The following is a 21,922-nucleotide window of genomic DNA, read 5'->3' on the forward strand; positions in this document are numbered from 1 at the left end:
GACTAAATTAGGGGGGCAAAGGTAGAAAGTTGGGATATCTATTAGGAAGCTTTTACAATAATCAGGAAGTGAAGTTGGCTTGGAGCTAGATGGTTGCATTGGATGTGAGGGGAGTGATTAGAGTCTAGGTTTGTTTTGAAGATTGACCAAAAGGGAGTTCTGGATGGATGTGTTTTATAAGAGAAAGAGAAGTCAAGAATTCTGAGATTTTTGACCTGAGCAATTGGAAGGATGGTGTAGCCATTAACTATAATAGGGAAGCCTATAGGTTTTGGGAGAAGACCAGGAATTCAGTTTTAGGCAAAATTGAATTTGGGATGTCCATTGACCTCGAGATAGAAATGTAAAGTAGAGAGTAAGATATGTAAGTTTGGCGTTAAGAGAGAGATCTGGGCTTGAGATGGATACTTGGGAGTTAATTAGCCAAGAGGCTAGGTAAGATTGCAAGAGAGCGAGTCTAAACAGAAAAGAGGTGCAAGGACTGAGCTCTGGGGTGCTCCAACATTAAGAGGTCTGAGAAGAGCAAAGGAGACTTAGAAAGAACATTTAGTTAAGTAGAAGGAAAACCAAGAGCATGGAGTCCTGGAAGTCGAATGAAAGAAGTACAGTCTACCCTCTGTATCATGAGAGATGGGTTCCAGGACCTTCCTTGGATACCAGAATCCATGGATATTCAAGTCTTTTATGTACAATGATGTCATATGTGCATATAACCTATGCACATCCTCCCCTATTCTTTAAGTCATCTCTAGATTACTTATAATACCTAATACAATGTAAATGCTGTGTAAATAGTTGTTATACTGTATTTGGTTAGAGAATAATGATAAGGGAAAAAAGTCTGTGCATGTTCAGTACAGATGCAATTTTTAAAAAATATTTTAGATTCTCATTTGGTTGCATCCCTGGAGTCAGAACCCATAAATACGGTGGGTTGACTGTATATCAAGGAGGAGGGAGTGATTAACATAGCCAGTGCCACTGATAGGTTAAGTAGAGTGAGCATTAAGATTTGACCATTGGTTAGAAAAGTTTCATGTAAAATCATTCTTAATCACCTTTCCATGCAAGGTTTATGTTGTCTATATAAATACTATATATGTTTTTATACATTTATGTAAACGTGAAATAATTACACATAATACTGAGCACTTATAATGTGGCAGGCACTCTTCTAAGCACATTTTTATGTAGTTAATCCTCAAAAAATCCTTGTGAGGTTAAGTATTGTTATCCTCATTTTCATAGGAAATGTAGGGATAGAGAAGTATCATATATGTGGCAAATTGTGGAACAGATTTAAATCTAGGCAGTTAGGTCTCTTATCCTCTGTCTTAACCTCTAGACCTACTGCCTTTCTAAAATATAGATAAATAATCTAGCCTTGTAGCTTTGTAGCTATATAGCTATAAGTCTGGAGACTTAGGTCCACTAATATCTAAAGGAGGCAAAAGCAATGAGCAAATTTAGCTACTCTAGCCAAAAAGCTCAGTTATATTATAGAGAGGGCATGTTATTTGCTTGTGCAGAATCACTGTCACTGGGAAACTGCCCCTCCCTGGCTCCAGGTGGTCTTGATGAATTAGTCAATCACAATGTCCCTTCCTCCTCTTTCATAGGGGTGAGCATATAATCTGGCTGGCCTGCTTCATAGGTAGGCATATGGAGATAGAGTCCTTCCAGTAGATTTGACAGATCTTTAGATATAAAGGGCTTCTTTCTTTGCAGATAGTAAGCTCAAAGGATATAATCTTTTGACTGTAAGCTACTGTATTTTTGGTTTTGCCAAGAGAGACTTCTTGATACTAGGGAATATAAGAGGGAAAACTGAACCAAGTCATTTGAGACTCTGGATACAGCCATGCCTGCTTGTAGATTGGGCTGTTAGATGAACTAATAAATTCCCTTTTAAATGAGATTTCTAGCACTGATACTTTTAATTATTTTTGTACTCTTAAGTTTTTATGTCATTAAGCCCTTCATGTTTCCAACATTCACCTCTTTCCAGTTCTACTGCCGCCACTCCTAGTTTAAGTCCTTACCACATCACACCTAGATAGATGGTTACTGTAATTTACTTGCCCTTCTCCTGATCCCCAATCTTGATCTACTCTAATTTGTCATATAGAGCAGTGGCAGATTAATATTCTAGAAATACAACTTTCTTCAAGTTATTCTACTTTGGGTTCTGGTTGCCTATGTGACAAAGTCCAAACTCCTTAGCTTGCCATATTTATCCTTTATAATCTAATCCCATATTTTTTTGAGCAGTATTGGCTCCTGCTCATTCATTTATTCATTCAAACAAACATATATGCATAGGCCCTAAGGTCACTTCACAAACAAGACTGACATAGTCTTTACCCTCATGTAAATTGTAGTTTGGGGAAATCTAGATAGATATTAAATAAGCAATTACAAATCTGATGAGAATTATGAAAGGAAGAGCGGACTCTATGGCAGCATCTATCACTAAATCCAGCTGAAACACCTACCCCAGCTCTGGAAGGGTCAAGAAAGACCTCCCTGGAGAAGTGAGAGTGTATTTATTCATTGACATTCACAGTGTGATCATTAAGTTAGAATTGATGGCTAGCATATCTGTAGAACTCTGAAAGAGTATTTTAAACTGAGTCTAGAAAGCAAAGTACTGTGCAGTTATTGGAGAATTTACGTTTTAGATCACTTCATAAAATTAGCTTTCTTTTACAGTAGATTCAGATTCAGTAGGTCTAGAGTGGTGCTGAGACAACTGCATTTTCAACAAATTTCCCTGATGAATTTGATGCATGTCCACATTTGAGATGCATTGTTTTGGGACACACAGGCCCACTTATATATAAGGCAGAAACGTGGAGAGGAAACACAGTGTCATAGCATTTTAATATTTATACATATGTATACATAATAATGTTTTATGGCATTTGAGATGGAAGGCATAAATGCCCCAAATATGAAAGCTTGGAAATATAACTTGTTGTCTATATTTGCTTCTGATCTTTTGCAGTCTTTTTTCTTAGCTGCTTTTTGTTTTATATTGATCACTCTTCAGGTTTGGCTAAAATTTTATTTATTCATATACATAGTTATTTTTATTTTCTAAAAAAAAATTTTATTTAAATAGATATAGGGAGTACAAGTGGTTGTCCGTTACATGGCTGAATTGCATAGTGGAGAAGTCTAGGCTTTTAATATATCCATCAACTGAATAGTGTACATTGTACCCAATAGGTAATTTCCTATCCCGCACCCGCTTCCCATCCTCCTCTTTCTGAGTCTCCAGTGTCTATTAAGTCACCCTGCATGACCATGCATACCCATAGCTTAACTCTCACTTATAAGTGAGAACATGTGATACTTGGTTCTTTGTTCCTGGGTTACTCCACTTAGAATAATGGCCTCCAATCTCATCATACTTGCCACAAAAGACATTATTTCATTCTTTTTGATGGCTGAGTAGTATTCCATGGTTTATATATACCACATTTTCTTTATCTGCTCATCAGTTAGTGGACCCTTAGGTTGATTCCATATCTTTGCAATTGTGAATTGTGCTGTCATAAACATTTCGGGTGCAGATGTCTTTTTTATAGAATGATTCCTTTTCGTTTGAGTAGATCCTCAGTAGTGGGATTGTAGGATTGAATGAATGGTAGGTCTACTTTTAGTTCTTTGAGAAATCTCCATATTCTTTTTCATAGAGGTTATACTAACTTATATGCCCACCAACAGGGCGTAAGCATTTTTTTTCCACCACATCTGTGCCAAGATGCATTGTTTTTTGACTTTTCAATAAAGGCCATTCTGACAGGGGTAAGGTGGTATGTCATTGTGGTTTTAATTTGCACTTCCTAATGATCAGTGATGTTGAGCATTTTTTCATACATTGGCCATATTTTTTTCTTTTGAAAAATGTCTATTCATGTCTTTCGCCCACTTTTTAGTGGGGTTGTTTTTTTCTTGCTGATTTGAGTTCCTTATAGATTCTAGATAACAGGCATTTGTCAGTTGTATAGCTTGCAAATATTTTCTCCCATTCTGTAGGATGTCTGTTTACTGTGTTGATTATATCTTTTGATGTGCAGAAGCTTTTTAGTTTAAGTCCTATTTATTTATTTTTGATTTTTGTTGTATTTATTTTTGAGGTCTTAATCATAAATTCTTTGCCTACTAGGTAGGCAAAGGCCAATGTGAAAGATAGTTTTTTCTAGGTTTTCTTCTAATATTTTTATGGTTTCAGGTCTTACATTTAAGTCTTTAATCCATCTAGAGTTAATTTTTGTATATAGTGAGAGATAGGGATCCAGTTTCAATTGTTCTGCATAAGGCTATCTAATAAATGAATTGGATGTCCTCTCCCCAGTGTATGCTTTTGTCTGCTTTGTCGAAGATCAGTTGGTTTTAGGTATTTGGCTTTATTTCTGCTTTCTCTATTGTTCCATTGGTCTGTGTGTCTACTTTTATACCAGTACCATGCTGTTTTGGTTACTGTTGCCTTGTAGTATGATTTCAAGTCGGGTTATGTAATGTGTCCAGATTTGTTCTTTTGCTTAGGATTGCTTTGGTTATTCATGCTCTTTTTTGGTTCCATATAAATTTTATTTTTATTTTTATTTTTTTTTTGAGACAGAGTCTTGCTCTGTTGCCTGGGCTAGAGTGCTGTGGCGTCAGCCTAGCTTACAGCAACCTAAAACTCCTGGGATCAAACTATCCTCCTGCCTCAGCCTCCCAAGTAGCGGGGACTACAAGTGCATACCACCACGGTCAGCTAATTTTTTCTGTTTTTAGGAGAGATGGGGTCTCACTCTTGCTCAACCTGGTCTTGAACTCTTGACCTCAAGTGATCCTCCTGCCTTGGCTTCCCAGAATGCTAGGATTACAGGTGTGAGCCACTGTGCCTGGCCTCGTATAAATTTTAAATTTTAGAATTATTTTCTCTAATTCTATGAAAAATGATGTTGATATTTTGATAGAAATTACCTTGAATCTGTATATTACTTTGGGCAGTATGGACATTTTGACAATATTGATTCTTCCAACCCAAGAGCATGGCATATTTTTCAATTTGTGTCATTTGTGATTTCTCTTATCAGTGTTTTGTAGTTCTCCTTGTAGAGGTCTGTCACCTCTTTGGTTAAGTGTATTCCAAGGTATTTTATTTTATTTTTTTAGCAGTTACTGTGAATGGAATTGAGTTCTTGATTTGATTCTCAGCTTGGCTGTTACTAGTGTGTAGAAAAAATACTGATTTGTGTACATTGATTTTGTAACCTGAGACTTTACTGAATTTATTTATCAATTCTAGGAGTCTTTTGGAGGAATCTTTAGGGTTTTCTAGGTATAAGGTCATATCATTGGCAAACAGGGATAGTTTGACTTCCTTTTTCCAGATTGGGCATTCTATATTTCATTCTCTTGCCTGATTGCTCTGACTAGGAATATGTTGAATAGAAGTGGTGAAAGTGGACATCCTTATCTTGTTTTAGTTTTTAGGGAGAATGCTTTCAACTTTACCTTATTCAGTTATGATGTTGGCTGTGGGTTTGTCATATATGGCTTTTATTATTTTGAGGTATATTCCTTCTATGCCTAGTTTGTTAAGGCTTTTATCTTGAAGTGGTGCTAAATTTTATCAATTGCTTTTCCTACATCTATTGAGTTGATTAGATGGTTTTTATTTTTAATTCTGTTTATGTTATGAATCAGATTGTTTTGTGCATGTTGAATCATCCTAGCACGCCTGGAATAAAACTCACTATCACCATGATCATGGTGAATTATTTTTTTAATGTGCTGTTGGATTCAGTTTGCTAGTATTTTGTTGAGGATTTTTACATCTACGTTCATGAGGGATATTGGTCTGTAGTTTTCTGTTTTTTGTTGTGTCCTTTCCTGGCATTGATATCAGGGTGATACTGACTTTGTAGAATGAGTTAGGAAGGATTCTCTCCTTCTTGATGTTACAGAACAGTTTTGTTCTTCATTATAGATATGGTAGAATTCAGCTGTGAATCCATGTGGTCCTGGCCTTTTTTGTGGGGGAGATATTTTATTACTGATTGAGTTTTGCTATTCATTATCAGTCTGTTCAGGATTTCTGTTTCTTCCTGATTAAAGCTTGTAAGGTCATGTGTTTGTAAAAATTTATCCATTTCCTTTAGATTTTCTAGTTTGTGTGCCTAGATGTGTTCATAGTAGTCTCAGACAATCTTTTGTATTTCTGTGATATCAGTTGTAATGTCTCCTTTTTCATTTCTGATTGAGTTTATTTGAATCTTGCTCTTCTTTTCTTGGTTAATTGAGCTAGTGGTCTGTTGATTTTGTTTATTGTTTCCAAGAACCAACTTTTCATTTCATTGATCCTTTGTATTGTTTTTTTTTTTTTTTTTTTTTTTGGTTTCAATTTTGTTTAGTTCTCCTCTGATCTTTGTTATTTCTTGTCTTCTGCTTGCTTTGGGTTTGGTTTGTTCTTGGTTTTTTAGTTCCCTGAGGTGTGACATTAGGTTGTTAATTTTGGGTCTGTCTGTCTTTTTGATGTAGGCATTTAGTGCTGTGAACGTCCCTCTTAGCACTACTTTTTCTGTGTCCGAGAGATTTTGATAGCTTGTCTTGTCATTGTCATTCAATTCAAATTTTTTTTAATTGAGCCAAAGATCGTTCAGCAATAGGTTGTTTAATTTCCATGTATTTGTGTAGTCTTGAAAGTTCCTCTTGGAATTGATTTCTAGGTTTATTCCACTGTGGTCTGAGAAGATACATGGTGTGATTTTGATTTTTAAAAATTTGCTGAGACTGTTTTGTGGCCAAACATGTGATGTATCTTGGAAAATGTTCTATGTATTGCTGAGAAGAATGTATATTGTGGAGTTCTGAAAACATGTTAAGTCCATTTGTTCTAGGATCCCTTTTAAGTCCACTATTTCTTTGTTGATTTTCTGCCTCGATGATCTGTCTAGTCTGTCAATGGAATGTTTAAGTCCCCCACTATTATTATTAAGTCCCCCACTATTTATTTCATTTCTTAGTTATATTAATAGTAGTATTTGTTTTATGAATCTGAGAGCTCTGATGTTAGGTGTGTATATATTTAGGATTACTTCTTCTTGTTGAATTGATCCCTTTATCATTATATGATGACCATCTTTGTCTTTTTTCCCTCTGTTGTTGATTTGACATCTGTTTTATCTGGTATAAGAATAGCTACTCCTGTTTGCTTTTGGTTTTCATTTGTATGGAATGTTTTTTTTCATCCCTTTGCCTTGAGTCTGTGTGACTCTTTATGAGTTAAATGGGTTTCTTTGACATAGCAGATATTTGGGTTGTGATTTTTTATACATTCTGTCAATCTGTATATTTTAAGTGGGGCATTTAGATCATTTACATTCCATTTCTTGTGTTGCTGTTTTATAATAGCTGTGAATTTTTACTTTTGAGTGTTTTTACATTGGTATTAACTGTTCTTTTCAGTGCTTGAGCATTTTTCAGCATTTCTTGCAGGGCAGGTGTAGTGGTGACAAATTACCTTTGTCTGGGAAAGGCGTTTGTCTGGGAAAGATTTTATTTCTTCGTTTATGAAACTTAGTTTTTCAGGATATAAAATTCTTGGCTGACAGTTACTCTGTTTAAGAAGACTGAAGGTAGGACCCCAGTCTCTTTTGGCTTGTAAGGTTTCTGCGTTTGCTGTTAGTCTGATAGGTTTTCTTTTGTAAGTTACTTGATGATTTCGTCTAGCAGCCTGCAGGATTTTTTCCTTCACTCTGACTTTGGCCAGACTGATGACTATGTGCCTTAGTGATGTCCTATCTGCATTGAAACTTCCAGGAGTTTGTTGACCTTCTTGTATCTGGAAGTCTAAATCTCTTGCAAGACTGGGGAACTTTTCCTCTATAATTACCTCAACTAGGTTTTCTATGCTTTCTCCTTTTTCTTCTTCTCTGTCAGGGATACCTATGATTCTTATGTTTGGGTGTTTTACATAATCCCCTATTTCTCAGAGATTTTGTTCATTTCTCTTGATTCTTTTTTCTTTATTTTTGACTGACTGGGATAATATGAACCCAGTCTTCAAGCTCTGAAATTCTTTCTCTACTTGGTTTAGTCTGTTATTAAGACTTTCCACTGTATTTTGAAAGTCCCTAAATGACTCTTTCATTTTCTGAAGTTCTGTTTTTGTTTTTGTTTTTTTTTCTAATTATCTCTCTCTATAGTGAATTTTTCATTCATGTCCTGAATTATTTTTTTGGTTTCTTTGTGTTGGTTTTCAACGTTCACATCAATCCCAGTGAGCTTATTTGTGATCCATATTTTGAATTCCACATCTGACAGTTCAGAAATTTCCTTTTGGTTGGAGTCCATTGCTGGATAGTTAGTGTGAACCTTTGTCAGAGTTCTTATGCTTGTTCCTTCTCATCTAGAACCTCTTTCCCTCTGCTTAAAAAAGATAGCTTTGCAGTTCATTTGTTCTCCTGTGCTTGAAACTCTGCTGCTCAGTGTAGAGAGGAATACACTGCCTTTCGGCTTGTGCAGGTAGGTACCCACTGTAGCATTGCTGGCAGTTTGTGTCAGTTGGACCTCAGACCCCTGGGAGAGTGTTCAGGTGCCAGTTGTGGTGGACTAGGTTAGGTAATTCCCAGATCTCAGGCCCCTGGATGGCATGCTTGAGTCCTGAGGGGACTGGACCGAGTCTGGGCTGGCAGACTTGCCCTCAAGCCTTCCTGAGTTCAGATGCTGGGTGTGATATTGAAGGGCAGGGTGATATCCTGCTCTGGAAGAATGCTCATGCAGGAGAAGGGCAGATGTGCTGGAAGCCTGTGACAGGAGTGGTGGACCCTTCAATGAGATTAGCAGAGGCAGGTGGCTGTGGGACTCACAAGCTGCTCATACCTCCCTCTCTCAGCAGTGACAGTGGTCTCTGTCCTTTGGGGGCATGAGAGTGCCCAGATTGCCAGCTCCCACCCTGACTCAGCTGCAGCAGAGGTGGTGGGGGAGGTCAGCCTGCTGTGTGCAGGGTTATCAGGTTGGCTGTGGACTGTGACTGAAAAAGTTCCAGCAGTGGAGGTGTGGTGCCAGGGACTTGCCTCCAGTGTGGGTAGGCTCCTCTCAGAAAAGACAGGTAACTCCAGGAGAGAACTGCTAGCCCCACCCTCCTTCAGGGGAGGTGGTAGCTTTAGTCTTTGGAGAACACGAAAGTGCTTGCTGTGGCATTTTAGAGGGAAAGGAGTGTGTGCCAAGCTCCCTGGAATCCATCTGGGTGTGATAGGTGTTCTGTCAGGTGGGGCAGCCATTCCCAAGTGCCCTGGCTTAAACTTCTCCTGTGGAAGCTCTGCTGGACCTGAGTGGAAACAGCCACAGCTGCCTCGGCAGCAGTGGGAGGGGAAAGGAGGGGGAGCAGAAGGCCCCAAATGGTAGGGAGCTGGTGCCCTGGTCCCCGGTCGCCTTTGTCCTAAAAGGCCTTCTTGCATGCTACACTCTCCTCTCAGCTGGAAGCAGTGCACTCTTAATGCCCAAGGTCCAGGAGACCCACAGTTCCCCTGGAACCCCCCGGTTCCCCAAGACTGCCGTGGTCCAAGTGGGTGCTAGGGAGTGTTGGTTGTGGATCCAGCAATGTAGAGACCTTGGGGCTGAGATTCCTGCGTTGGGACAGCTACAGAAACATTTCCTGTCCACGAAGGGAGGGAAATGAGCTGCACCCTCCGTGCAGAACCTGTAGAGTACTATTGGGAGTGTACCCTATTCCCCCCTGCAGGCCTAAAACTGGTTGTCCCATGGCTCATCCGCCCCAAAAGTTCATGCTTGGAAGCAGAGTCAGCTGTGTCTGTAGCATTGGGTGGTGGGAAGAGGGTAGGTTTCTATCTCCTTGTCCCTTCTCGGGCTGTCTAGCCTTAAACTCCCAAAATGGTGCCCTGGGTCTATGGCCAGAGAGGGTGGGGCCCTTTTCAGGCAGACTGCACCGGCAGGAAACTATGGGGGATACAGTTTGCTCAAGGCTTGGTCTCACAGCAGCCGGCTGTAGGTTGGTGGGCACCATGCCAGAACGCTTGGTTTCCTTGCACCTCCCCAGTCAGGTGGGGGCTGTAGCCCCATCAACCCCAAACTCAGCCTGAAGGAAGGGTACCATGCAGTGTCAAACTTACGAAATGGTGCCTTGGACCTGCAAGTGAACCAGAAAGGCTGGGGCCTCACCTAGGCAGGCAGCATGGGTGAGACACTGTGGAAAATGCTGTCTGTTCATGTCTCAGTCTCGGCTGCAACCCATCCCATAGCAGGGCAGTGGAGACCTTCCCAGGAGTACACGGGAATTCCTGGTTTCCTCTATCCCTCCTTGGAGCTGCACAGTGGCTGCAGGAGTGCCTATGGTTCCATGGTGTCTAATGGTGCCCACCTCAAGCTATTTTAGGCTCAGATGCCTATAGAATTCTGGATGAGTTCCCTTTCTTAAATGATGTCTCTGTGCAGTCTCCAAGCAGCTCCCTGTGTTAGGCCCATGACCTGCGTGGGTTGGGGAGGGGTTCTCTTGTAGTCAAGATTGTAAATGTTTGTCTTAGAGAGTCGTGCCCTGGGGGCTTCTTTCTTGCTATGTCACTGCATCAAGGAGTTTTTCCTGGCTGTTAGCCAGTCACCAGCCAGGCAAGTTGCCCTGAACCTTTTCCTTGCCCACTTTTGGTGCTTCCTGTCATTTTCCTCGTGAATCCTAGTGTTTTCTCCCAGATGATCTGTTCGAAATGTGAAAATCTCCTTACTATTCTGGTTCCTCTCCATGTAGGAGGCACAAACTACCTATGTCTAGTTGGCTATCTTGATTCTCTCTCCTAAAATTTATGTTTAAGCTAAATAAATGGAATACATTATGACTCTGACAATAAGACCATTATACAAAGTTATAAGTCAGTCACTTTAAAAGTATAGTTTTTTAAATAGGTAGGAACTTTAAAGATTTTTATATGCTGTTATTATAATGCCAAATAAGTATGCTATTTAGTATTTCTTTTGTTCTTGAATTGAAATTATAAATATAAATAGTTGTTAATATGAAATAATTGCTATAATAAACTCATACAAGACTTGGGTAATTTTTGGGTTAAACATATTTAATTAGCAAGTTAAACAGTTGAGTGCACACTTCTAAAAATTTATTATTAGGTATCTGATTATGGGTAGTTGGGTAGACTAGTGTGTCCCCCTTGGACTTTGCCATTCAGCTTTCTGTTCTTAGCGTCTCTTACTTGGTATATAGTAGATACTCATCAAATGTATGTTGAATGAACTAACACAGCATATTTGGGAATACCTGGGTCAAATGTTACACAGTCATTTCTTATTTTATACAGAATAAGTATCTTTCTGGGAAACAGTCAGGAAGCAGATTGTATTTTATACTGACTTCCATGTGAATTTGATGTTCTTTTAGAAATATTTCCCTAAATGGATATAGTTGAAAACTTGTGAAAAGGAATGATGATCATCTGTTATGTATAACAGGCACTGTACTTCTGGGAGTAGTTCCTGCCTAGCAGAAGCTCTTTTCTTACCTTAGAATTTTGGAAGTGCTGGTTTAGGGATGTTTTGTCTTCTTTTGGAACCTTAGGAATTTCCGTTATGTCTTGGTTCTTCTGTCTTTTAATAGGGTTTGACTTTAAAATTTTCAGCTATTTGTATATGGTTCCATTGAGAGCATGTGTACATTTTGCTTAGCATGAATGAAAATCCACCCGCTTTGAGAATGGCTGGCAGGGATATGTAGCTCAGCTAGTGTATGGATCCAGCAGGCAGCTCCATTTCATTGGGACTTTGTTCTTTATTATCACTGGGTAAACACTTTATGGGAGGAATTTTATGTTATAGTGGTATTCATGAATTGGATATCTCCATCTCAGATGTCAAGAAGTAATGCTCTTTGTAACATCCAGAACTTTGTTCTTTTCCTTTTATCTAGATATATAGAGTAGAATAGAATAAACAGGGACAGGACAAGAAGTTTATAGCTACAGTGTTTTAGCACATGTTTGTAGGAGTCCTGCTAGCTAATGTTAATTTTTTTTTTATCCTGAGAAAATAGGTGAGTGGGGAACTACCACCATTTTTATGAATGTCTGGTGTAAGTCAGGAGCTATACTAGGTTCATTATATTCATTATTTCATGTAATACTTAGAACAAGTTTATGAGGTAGGAATTATTCTCATTTTACAGTGAAGTTGAGGCCCAGAGAAGTTAACTACTTGCCCACGTATCAAATAGAAGTACCAGAACTGCCATTGAAACCCAGGTCTGTGTGATGCTGAAGCCTCTGTGCTTTCTGTCTTACTGTTTTTACTGTCTTCTCACTGCTTCCAGTCTCTCATCCATCGGTGAGGGAGTGATCACTCGCTCTGTGCTAGGCATTTGAGCCATAAAGATGATGATCTCGTGACCCTTCCACTCTATCTGGGGAGGTATGTAAAACCCCAAAGCCTCTCTAATGTACTAATTGGTTTTATTTAAAATTCTATGTACAGAACTTACTTAGAACAAAGAATATGTAGAAGAGTAATTTTCAAAGTATTAAAATGCTCATTTGAGAACTCTGTTATTGTAAGTGAATAAAGTTTACTCTTTAATAACTTCATTCAATAGGGAGGTCTTTCTGTCGAAAAATGTGGATGTCCTCTATAAACCATAATTGCATATATGTAGCATAAATATTGTTTTTTTATTGGATTTTTTGCAGAAGTAAGGGCCTCTTTTGTTTAAATGGACTTGCTTTTGAACTGTGAAAATTTAATCGTGATAGTTTATTGGTTCAGCTCTGGAGAAGCTGAGGCAAAGCTATTTTGCTCCAGCCTAAGCTATTTATATACCATCACTGAGAGCTCCTTTTTATATTATTGGTGTTATTGCGTACTAAAAAAGGAGTGTTAAAAGAAAACTTAGGATTTTTTTTTATTCTGTGCCCTTATTCACCACAATGATATTTTTAGAGGTTATTTCATCTAGCTATATCTCTTCAGAAAAGGTATTATCTTTTTCACTGTAGAGGCAGACAAGAACTCAGCTTGAAGCTATTCGTTCTCAAGCCTTCCTTTTTAAAGGGTGAAAGGATCAGAGAGAATGGAACTCTGTGTGCATTGAGCCTCTTTGCCCTTAGCGCCTTCCTGATCAACACACTTGCTTCATTGAGGGGAAAATAACCATGAATTTAACCGAAGAGGCCTTTAAGAAAAGGGGTTAAAATGTAAGAGCCTATTTCTTTGAATTTCTCTATGCAAAAAGAAAGATCAGTCTTGGAAGTTTATCCACACTTCTGTTTTGCTTCTGGACAAAACCATTATTCTGCTTAGCTTTCCCTTTAGAAGAGTGCTTTGCTGAATAGGGCCGACAGGTAATCATTTATTGTTGCAAATATCTGCTGAATTGGACAAGTGCAGAAGAGGAATGACAGCACTGTGGCTGCTCCAACGGCTGGAATTTGTGAGCTGAAGCTCGGAGGACAAACTAAGTTCTAAAAGAACATCAAACACATAACTTCAATCAGTATCCTTATAACAGGGCTAAGTTTGGAAACAGTAGTAGATTTGCAGCCCTAAAAGTGGAGTTGTTGAATCTCCACAGAAGCGTCAGATTTCAGGTACAGATATGGGGCTTCAACGGCTTGAGTTCAGTGCTTTGCCTCTGAGGCAAGGCCTGCCGAATAGGCATGGATCCTTTCAGCTGGCCACAATTATAGACAGCAGCATATCGTATTTTTTACTGTTTTCCTCAAATATGGACATTATTTCTGTGCTTGAATATTTACTTACAGTCTATCATCCATCCATCCATTCATGATTAATCCGTCCATTCATGTTATCGTTGAAATATTAGACTGTGTTTCCCTTCTGATTTATTACTCATCTTGTGAGACATATTGTAATAATATGTGAAGTTCCATTTCATCTTATCCTATAACGTGAAACAGTATGTTTCAAAAGACATAATTGCATAAGATCTCTTCCTTTAAAATTAAGTGAATTAAGCACATCTTTGGATTCTGGGGGGTGGATAGGCTAGATGTTGGGTTTCATGACTGCAGATCAGTTTGCAAAAGGCCATATGAAAGATAATGCTTAATATGATTTAACTTCTCTTCCATTAACTTCTTGAACTATGGTGTAAAGTTTTATATTTTTATTCTAGAAATATAGCTGACATTAGCATTCAGGTATACAGTTCAGTTTATCTCTAGTGAAAAGTCTTTTAGAATTAAGTTAAATACAGCACAAAGGACATAGAAAATCAATAATATTTCATTTCTTTTAAGTAAGATCTTTCTATATACATTTGCTTGGGTTGCTTATAAATTTTTTTTCTTTACAGAAGTATTTTATAATAAATGTCAGTTATAGATTTAACTGTAGCAAAAAATAGTGCAGGTTCTGTAGTACCTTTAATATATCAGGTAAAAAACTGCTTAGATAAGTATTAGTGTAGGATAGTGGTACAATCTCCTAAACAATATTTTTAAGATGTAGTGATAACAATAGAAGAGCATTTAGGACCTTAATATGTGGTATATTATAAAATTCAGTATATTGTGCTTTAAGATATTTAAAACTTCCTTGCTTATTGGTTTGCCTATCATTGGTTTACCCTTTATACAGAGTAGTGATACTATAAATATTTGCTGATGGATGTGAACTTGATTCAAAATGTTTTTCTTTTTTTATCTAATTACTCCCATGTTAGTGATAGGTGAAATTTAGTTACCTTGGTATTTATCTTTGTAATCTAAAAATATCTATCCTAATTTTAGCTGCAGTTGAAACTGAATTCTATTGACATTAGCAAGTGATTGATAGAACTGGTTAAAACTAATTTGTTAAAGTATTAAAAGTTGAACATTGGGCAAATCCAGTTTTTTAATGGCCATGTATGCATCAGTAAGTTTAAAAGCACCCTCTAGGGGTGTTACTAAGGAAACATTTCCTCTTTTTTCAGAAACAGCTAACTCAAGTACAAATTAAATACTCATCAGGTTCCTCTTATTCTACAAATGTGACCGTGTTAGTGTTTAATGTGGCAGCCAAACTAGGTAGAATAATATTTTAAATTGATCTTCACCACTGAAATATGTAAATTGGAGAAAACTTTGCTTCATTAATATATGAAAATAATATGCTTAAAGGTAAATGAAGGATGGGTGGGTGTGGGCTTTTTTGTTATTGCTGTTGGGGGGAAATGTAGGGGTCTGTAAAAGACATTTCCTGGCTATCAGATTTGTTTCTGCTTATGAGATGTTTTTTTTTTTTTTTTTTTTTTTTTTGTTGAGACAGAGTCTCACTTTGTTGCCCAGGCTAGAGTGAGTGCCGTGGCGTCAGCTTAGCTCACAGCAACCTCAGACTCCTCGGCTTAAGCGATCCTACTGCCTCAGCCTCCCGAGTAGCTGGGACTACAGGCATGCGCCACTATGCCCGGCTAATTTTTTCTGTATAGATTTTTAGTTGTCCATATAATGTCTTTCTATTTTTAGTAGAGACGGGGTCTCGCTCAGGCTGGTCTCGAACTCCTGACCTTGAGCAATCCACCCGCCTCGGCCTCCCAGAGTGCTAGGATTACAGGCGTGAGCCACCGCGCCCGGCCAATCTAAGATTTCTTAATTGTAATACATTGAGAATTAATCTTATAAAATATCCTAAGATTTAAGAATGATTATTAGTTTAAAATTTTTAGGTCACAATATAATATATATGTACTGTGTTGACAAGGGTAAAAATGTGGTCTTCAGTAGACTCATTAATAATTCATAAACCTGGTAGGAATTTTCCTTTTCTCTCAATCTTTACCTAACAAAAGATGGAGTTAGTTATCTGTGTGCTTTAGACATAAAAAAGCTACTCTGGGACCCAGTGTAGGATCAGAGGTATCTAAACCATACCTTTGGGAGAAAACAGAAGCAGCTTTTGTGGCCTTTGAAGTTGAAGTGTCATTTCCTGCTGTCTCCACTTGGGTACTCTGTTAGCCCTTGGCTGAATTTATACATTTTAACCATGGATGGAGGAGGTCAGTGCAAATGGGTTTGTTCAGCTCCAGACGTACTTGGGCAGATTTTCATTTTAGCTCTTTTTAAAGGCCTTATGAGGAGAAGAAAGTAAAATTGTAGTTCAAATAGTTGTCAATACATATTTGTAACTTTGTTAAACTGCCATTTATGTACATGTGACATTTTGTACCTGTAAAAGATAGTTTTATTATATTTTCTACTATTGAATATACGTTATTTTTCAGAGTAGGACAATTTTTACTTTTAGTTGCTATGTTCTTTTTTTTTTTTTTTTTTTTTTTTTAAGCGATAGGGTCTTGCTATGTTGTCCATGCTGGCCCTTCAACTCCTGGGCTCAAGTGATCCTCCCGCCTCAGACTCCCAAGTAGTTGGAACTATAGGAGTTGCTATATTCTTTTAATTGAGATAAGGGAATTGTTAATTTGACCTTTGTGTGATTTAAAGGACATACATTTTTTTTTTTTTTTGAGACAGAGTCTTGCTCTGTTCCCCAGGCTAGAGTGCCCTGGCGTTAGCCTAGCTCACAGCAACCTCCAACTCCTGGGTTCAAGCGATCCTTCTGCCTCAGCCTCCCGAGTAGGTAGGACTACAGGCATGTGCCACCATGCCCGGCTAATTTTTTTCTATATATTTTTAGTTGTCCAGCTAATTTCTTTCTATTTTTTTAGTAGAGATGGGGTCTCGCTGTTGCTCAGGCTGGTCTCGAACTCCCAAGCTCAAACAATCCACCTGCCTCGGCCTCCCAGAGTGCTAGGATTACAGGCGTGAGCCATCGTGGCCGACCAGGAAATACATTTTAAACTACCTTTTAAGTACCTTGCATAACAAAGTCTGGTACATTTTTCTTGATGTTAGGGAAACAGTAGTGAAGCAGACAGTTCCTGTCTTCAAGGAATTTTTTCATCTTAGTAAGGAGTAATAGGCAATACTCATTTAAGCAAATAAATGAGATAATTTCAGATTGTGGTAAGGAACCAAAATAGGTATTGGTATTAGAAGGAGATTGGGAGTTGGGGGTGGGCAGAGTTGTAGAGTTACTTTAATAGGGAGGTAACAAAGGAAGGTCTTTATAGACTGTGGCAAAAGGGGCCACTCAGGGAATGATCTGGGAAATGCAGGGAAAGCAGGCATAAAGATTTAGACACTAAAAGAGACACTGGAAAAGAGGCTAATGTGGCGGTGCTTAGTGAGTGGGGGAAATGACAGTCCTGGGTTGGGTATGTTGGCCGGGTCACATCAGGTGGGGCCTGGAGATGAAGAATGTGGTTTTTTAATAGTTATAGGAGGAAGTCATCTGGGAGGTGCATGATCTGGTTTATGCTTTTGAAAGACCGCTCTGGCTTCTGAGTGTAGAATAGATTGTAGAGAGGTGAAAGAGTAGGCAGAGAAATCATTTAGGATCTGTCACTGTGTCCAGGGAAAAGGTCGATGGCTACTTGGAGTAGTAATGGTAGCTCTGGAGATTCTGAGAAGAAGATGGATTTGTGATAGATACTTAATAGCCCAAGGAAATGTGGTTCTTTGCCTTTTCCAAATCCTGTGGTTTCTGATAGTTGTGGCAGCTTTCAATCTCAGTATATTGTGGCAAAGGAGAGAATTGCTCATAGGGCACATGGATGAGTTAATTTATAGTACAGACTTCGTACCAATCAGATTTTGTCTTATTAAATGTGACAAATTGCAGTAAATATTTTGATTTGTTTTAAATGTGACATTTTGTTGTTGCAGGAAATGTTTTCATATTTGTCTAACCAACTAAAGAAGTTGTCAGAGGCCTACAATGAGAGACTATTGCATACACCTCATAATCCCGTATCTTTAGGTAATTTTTTTTTTTCCTCAAAAAAATTTTCATCCCTAGGAGGAAGCTGAAATTTCTAGAAAGATAGTGAACTCTTTCTGGTTACAATAATAGTTCTAAATTCATTACAACATTAATTTGTAAATTGAAAAAGTTTAGATAGCCTTTAGAAATGCTTTAATGTATTTCTAATGTAAAACCTATAGAATGAAGGAATCTCAATGAATATTAAGTATTAAAATGAATACATGGAAAATCATACTTTGTCTTCTAACCAGAAGCAAGGACTCTCTATAAATAATTAAAACTTTCTCCACTTAACGAACAAAACACCAACATATCAGAAATTAAAGCTTTTCTTATATTGTTTTTAATGCTATTGCTTATTTTCTTTAGCCTCTCTATATTCAAGAAATCTGTTATTATTTTAATTCCATTTGTTTGTATAAGGACTATGTATTTTTGTCATGTAGCATAACAGCTACCAAAAACAAAAATGTGAATGTTGACTTTTACACATTTAACTTTGAAGCTTCATAATTATCCCTTCTAACTTGTGAATATATGTAATATGTTTCATATTTCACATTTGTCTGTGGAAAGTAAGGAAAGTGAATCAATGGTAACTGAAACCTTTTCAGGAATGGGCTTCTATAGAAAACCGTTTGGGCATCTATATATTTAATATAATAAAAACCATCCCAATGAGTCAGTCCTTTGCCCAATTATAATCTGTGTTATAGAAGGTGATATTGTATAGTTTGAATCCTAATTCTGCTATGTATTAGTATCTAACCTCCTTTTCCCTATGTATAAAATAGAGATAATGATCCCTCACATGTAAAATTGTTAAAAGATTGGTTGAGATTACATTTGTAAAGTGTCTAGCATGATAAGTCAGTCCTCAGTAAATGGTAGCTAGTAGTAGTGGTGTGTATAGAATAGTTTACCCACGCAACCTCAGAATGCTCATTTCCATTTCCATATGCAGAAGTTGATCTTACTTAGCCTTGTACATGTGCTGAAATGTATCCTGCATTCTCATTTTTATAAGTTCTTAAAACTTGGTTGAATTTGAATAAACAGCTATACTGATCATGTCATTGTTCCATCTCTGGAATGGTAATATAGAAATTCTGTTTCTCATTCTGAACATATTAATTTACATTAAAATATTTTTGTCAGATATGCAAATAAATCCCTGCTGTGATTTATTAAGTGCATTAAAGCGAAATTGGGCCACTTGACAATGAATAAAAAGTAATGTCTTCATCATTGTTTTTTGAGTCATTTTTGTGCTGATAAAATAAGACTTATTGGGATACTTTTTTCTTTTTCAGCTGTGACACTTAAGACACTAGATGAACACCATGACAAAGCTGTCACTCAACTTGGCTCAATGCTTTTTACCAGACAGGTTTCTGGAGCCAGGTAAGCATGTTTAAAAGAGACTTGTATTTATTTGGCTTTTCAAAGCTAACTCTAATAAAGTGCTTTTCCTCAACAATAGTCCCCCCAGGTATATGCCGAACTATACTATTCATCATGGAGTAAAAGGGAGAGAATCTATAAAACTATCATATGCCCACCTGTGGACTATGTGTGCTTGAAATAGTCACAGAAAGATATGAATTTTGTTTGTTTTAATAGACATACAAAGTTTTATTACCTCTCTGTACACATTTTAGTCTTTATTTGCTTTGCTAGATGATCTTCAGTGATATCACATTATGGTATTAGAAATAAGTCATCTTCATTACAAAATTCAAGTGAAAATGTTAAAGAAAAGCCTGCTTCCTAAAATAAAAAGGTTATACAATTCTTGCCTAAGTACTGCCTCAGAAAAATGTACTTTTCCCTCTTTAGTGTATGTGGCATGAAAATGAATCTCATTTTTCATTTTAGATTTGATGAGGTCAGAGCAAAATAACTGGAAAAGAAATATCTTACTCTAGATCCGATCCTCTCCTCTCCTCTCCTCTCCTCTCCTCTCTCTTCTTTTCTTCTTCCTTTCTTTCCCCTCCCTTCTTCCCTTCTCCCCTTCTCCTCTCCCCTTCCCTTCTCCCCTCCCTTCCTCTCCTCTCCCCTCTTCCTTTTCCCCCTCTCTTCCCGTTCCCTCCCCTTTCTTTCCTTCTTTTTTTTTTTTCTTTCCCAGAGATAGGGTCTCACTCTGTTGCCCAGGCTGAAGTGCCAGTAGTGCCATCATAGCTTACTATAACCTCAAACTCCTGGGCTCAAGTGATCCTCCTGCCTCAGCTTCCCACGTAGCGGGGGCTACAGGCATACCGCCTTGCCTGGCTAATTTTTTTCTTTTTTCTTTCCTTTTTTTTTTTTTTTTTTTTTTAGAGATGGGGTCTTGCTATTTTGCCCAGGCTGGTCGCTGACGCCTGGCCTCAAGTGATCCTCCTACCTTGACCTCCCAAAGTCCTAGGGTGATAGGTGTGAGCCACCTTGCCTGGCCTCTAAATACTTTTCTTTATATGCTTCTATAAAAGGACAACTTTTTAAAAGAAATGTCTTAGGTTAATTCACTTTTTACCTTGATGAATTCTTATCTGTATAAAGTATAGTTTTGACACTTCTAAAATGGTTTTATTGATCTTGCTTTTAGTGTTGCCATTATTTGTCTTTAGGTTGAGCTTACTTGACTTAAAAAAAAAAGTAAAAGACTAGAAATCTGCTTATATCTAAGTATGCCAGTAAAATCAACCTTAAATAATGCATGTGCCATTGCTGAATGCTGACCACACCCCACTGTAAGCAGTTACATGATTTCTTCTGATCTTTGCCTTAAAATCTTCTGTTGCACAGCACTGATTAGATAGTTGGAATATTAGTTTTTTGATTATTTGAGGTGACACATGACAACCAAAGTGGTTTGACTTACATATTTCAATGTGTCAGTAAAGTGTATGTATATGAAGTCAGATTCCAGATTTAGCACAAAAACAAATAATTTTCTTTTTACCTTTTTGAAAAAAATGTAAAGGTGTTTGAGATTCCTAAGCTTGTAACTCTTTCATAGAAGGTAAGTAAATGGTAATTACCAGGCGGGACTTTTCTTTATAAAGTGGCAGTGTATTATATAATTTCATTTTAGGGCTGACACCATCTATTTCTATAGGCTATGATTTATGGCTGCTTTTAAACTTCTGAGTAAGTAGATGTAATCTTGGTAACACATATCTTTTGTTTATGGGTGACATTCTGTTAACATCACCAGACATATTAAATTGGTAAATCTTTCCCCTTTCAGGGTTGTGCCTCTTGGGTCTGTGCAAACTGTGAGTGGCTACACTTTCACAGGCTTTATGTCACATACAAATAATTACCCCTGTGCTTACCTCAATGCTGCTTCAGCCATCGGAATGAAGATGCAGGATGTGGACTTGTTCGTAAAGAGACTTGACAAGTGTTTAAAGACAGTAAGAAAAGTACAAAATAAAGATAGTGATGTATCTGGAGTTGGCAATTATGACAAAACTGAAGATGTGGATATTGAAGAAATGGCTTTAAAACTAGATAATGTACTTCTTGACACATATAAGGATGCTTCTTCATGACATGTGAAGGGTTTCTTCTTGATCATTTGAAAGAAATGATGAGGCTATAGTATAAGCAAGCAGTTTTTAAAATTGTGTGGTGAATATTTAATCAAGGAATAGACCGTGGTCTGACCTAGCCATTGATGATTGTTATATTTTTTATTCTTAGACTGCCTCAATCCTCATGATCCTTAACCAATTAGCATTTTTCTAATTGTTATAATATTTGTCAATTAAGCATCATGATTCAGATAATTCTTACTATTAAATAATATAATAACAGTAAAATTACCTCTAATTCTCTTGGAAGTGTAGAGTGCTTCCTCCTAACCATTCTGTACCATTCACAAATTATTTATATTTCTGATCACACAGAATTTAGAAAGATCTCTAATGCTACTAATTACTAGATGTTTGTTGAGGTGTGTAAGTGCAGTATGCCTGTGAAATGGACATTCCCCAGAGAAGCAGAGTCTAAGTATAAATTTTAGTTTTGACCCCAAAGCAGTGGTTCTCAACTGGGGATGACTTGCTTGTATCTAAGCAGCATCTGGAGCCTTTTA

At 37.6% G+C, this 21,922-nt stretch overlaps 1 protein-coding gene across 1 annotated transcript in view; it reads left to right on the forward strand.

Moving 5' to 3' along the window:
* SEPSECS (Sep (O-phosphoserine) tRNA:Sec (selenocysteine) tRNA synthase) overlaps positions 1-21,538 on the forward strand; it is a 39,439-nt gene extending 17,901 nt beyond the window's left edge. Inside the window, exons 9-11 of the mRNA XM_069494175.1 lie at positions 17,742-17,835; positions 19,155-19,245; positions 21,071-21,538. Coding sequence (XP_069350276.1) covers positions 17,742-17,835; positions 19,155-19,245; positions 21,071-21,377 — 492 coding nt within the window. The 3' untranslated portion in view covers positions 21,378-21,538. The remainder of the gene's footprint in view (positions 1-17,741; positions 17,836-19,154; positions 19,246-21,070) is intronic.
* Positions 21,539-21,922: the final 384 nt, after the last annotated feature.

Source organism: Eulemur rufifrons, chromosome 19 (assembly GCF_041146395.1).
Source record: "Eulemur rufifrons isolate Redbay chromosome 19, OSU_ERuf_1, whole genome shotgun sequence".
NCBI lineage: Eukaryota > Metazoa > Chordata > Mammalia > Primates > Lemuridae > Eulemur > Eulemur rufifrons.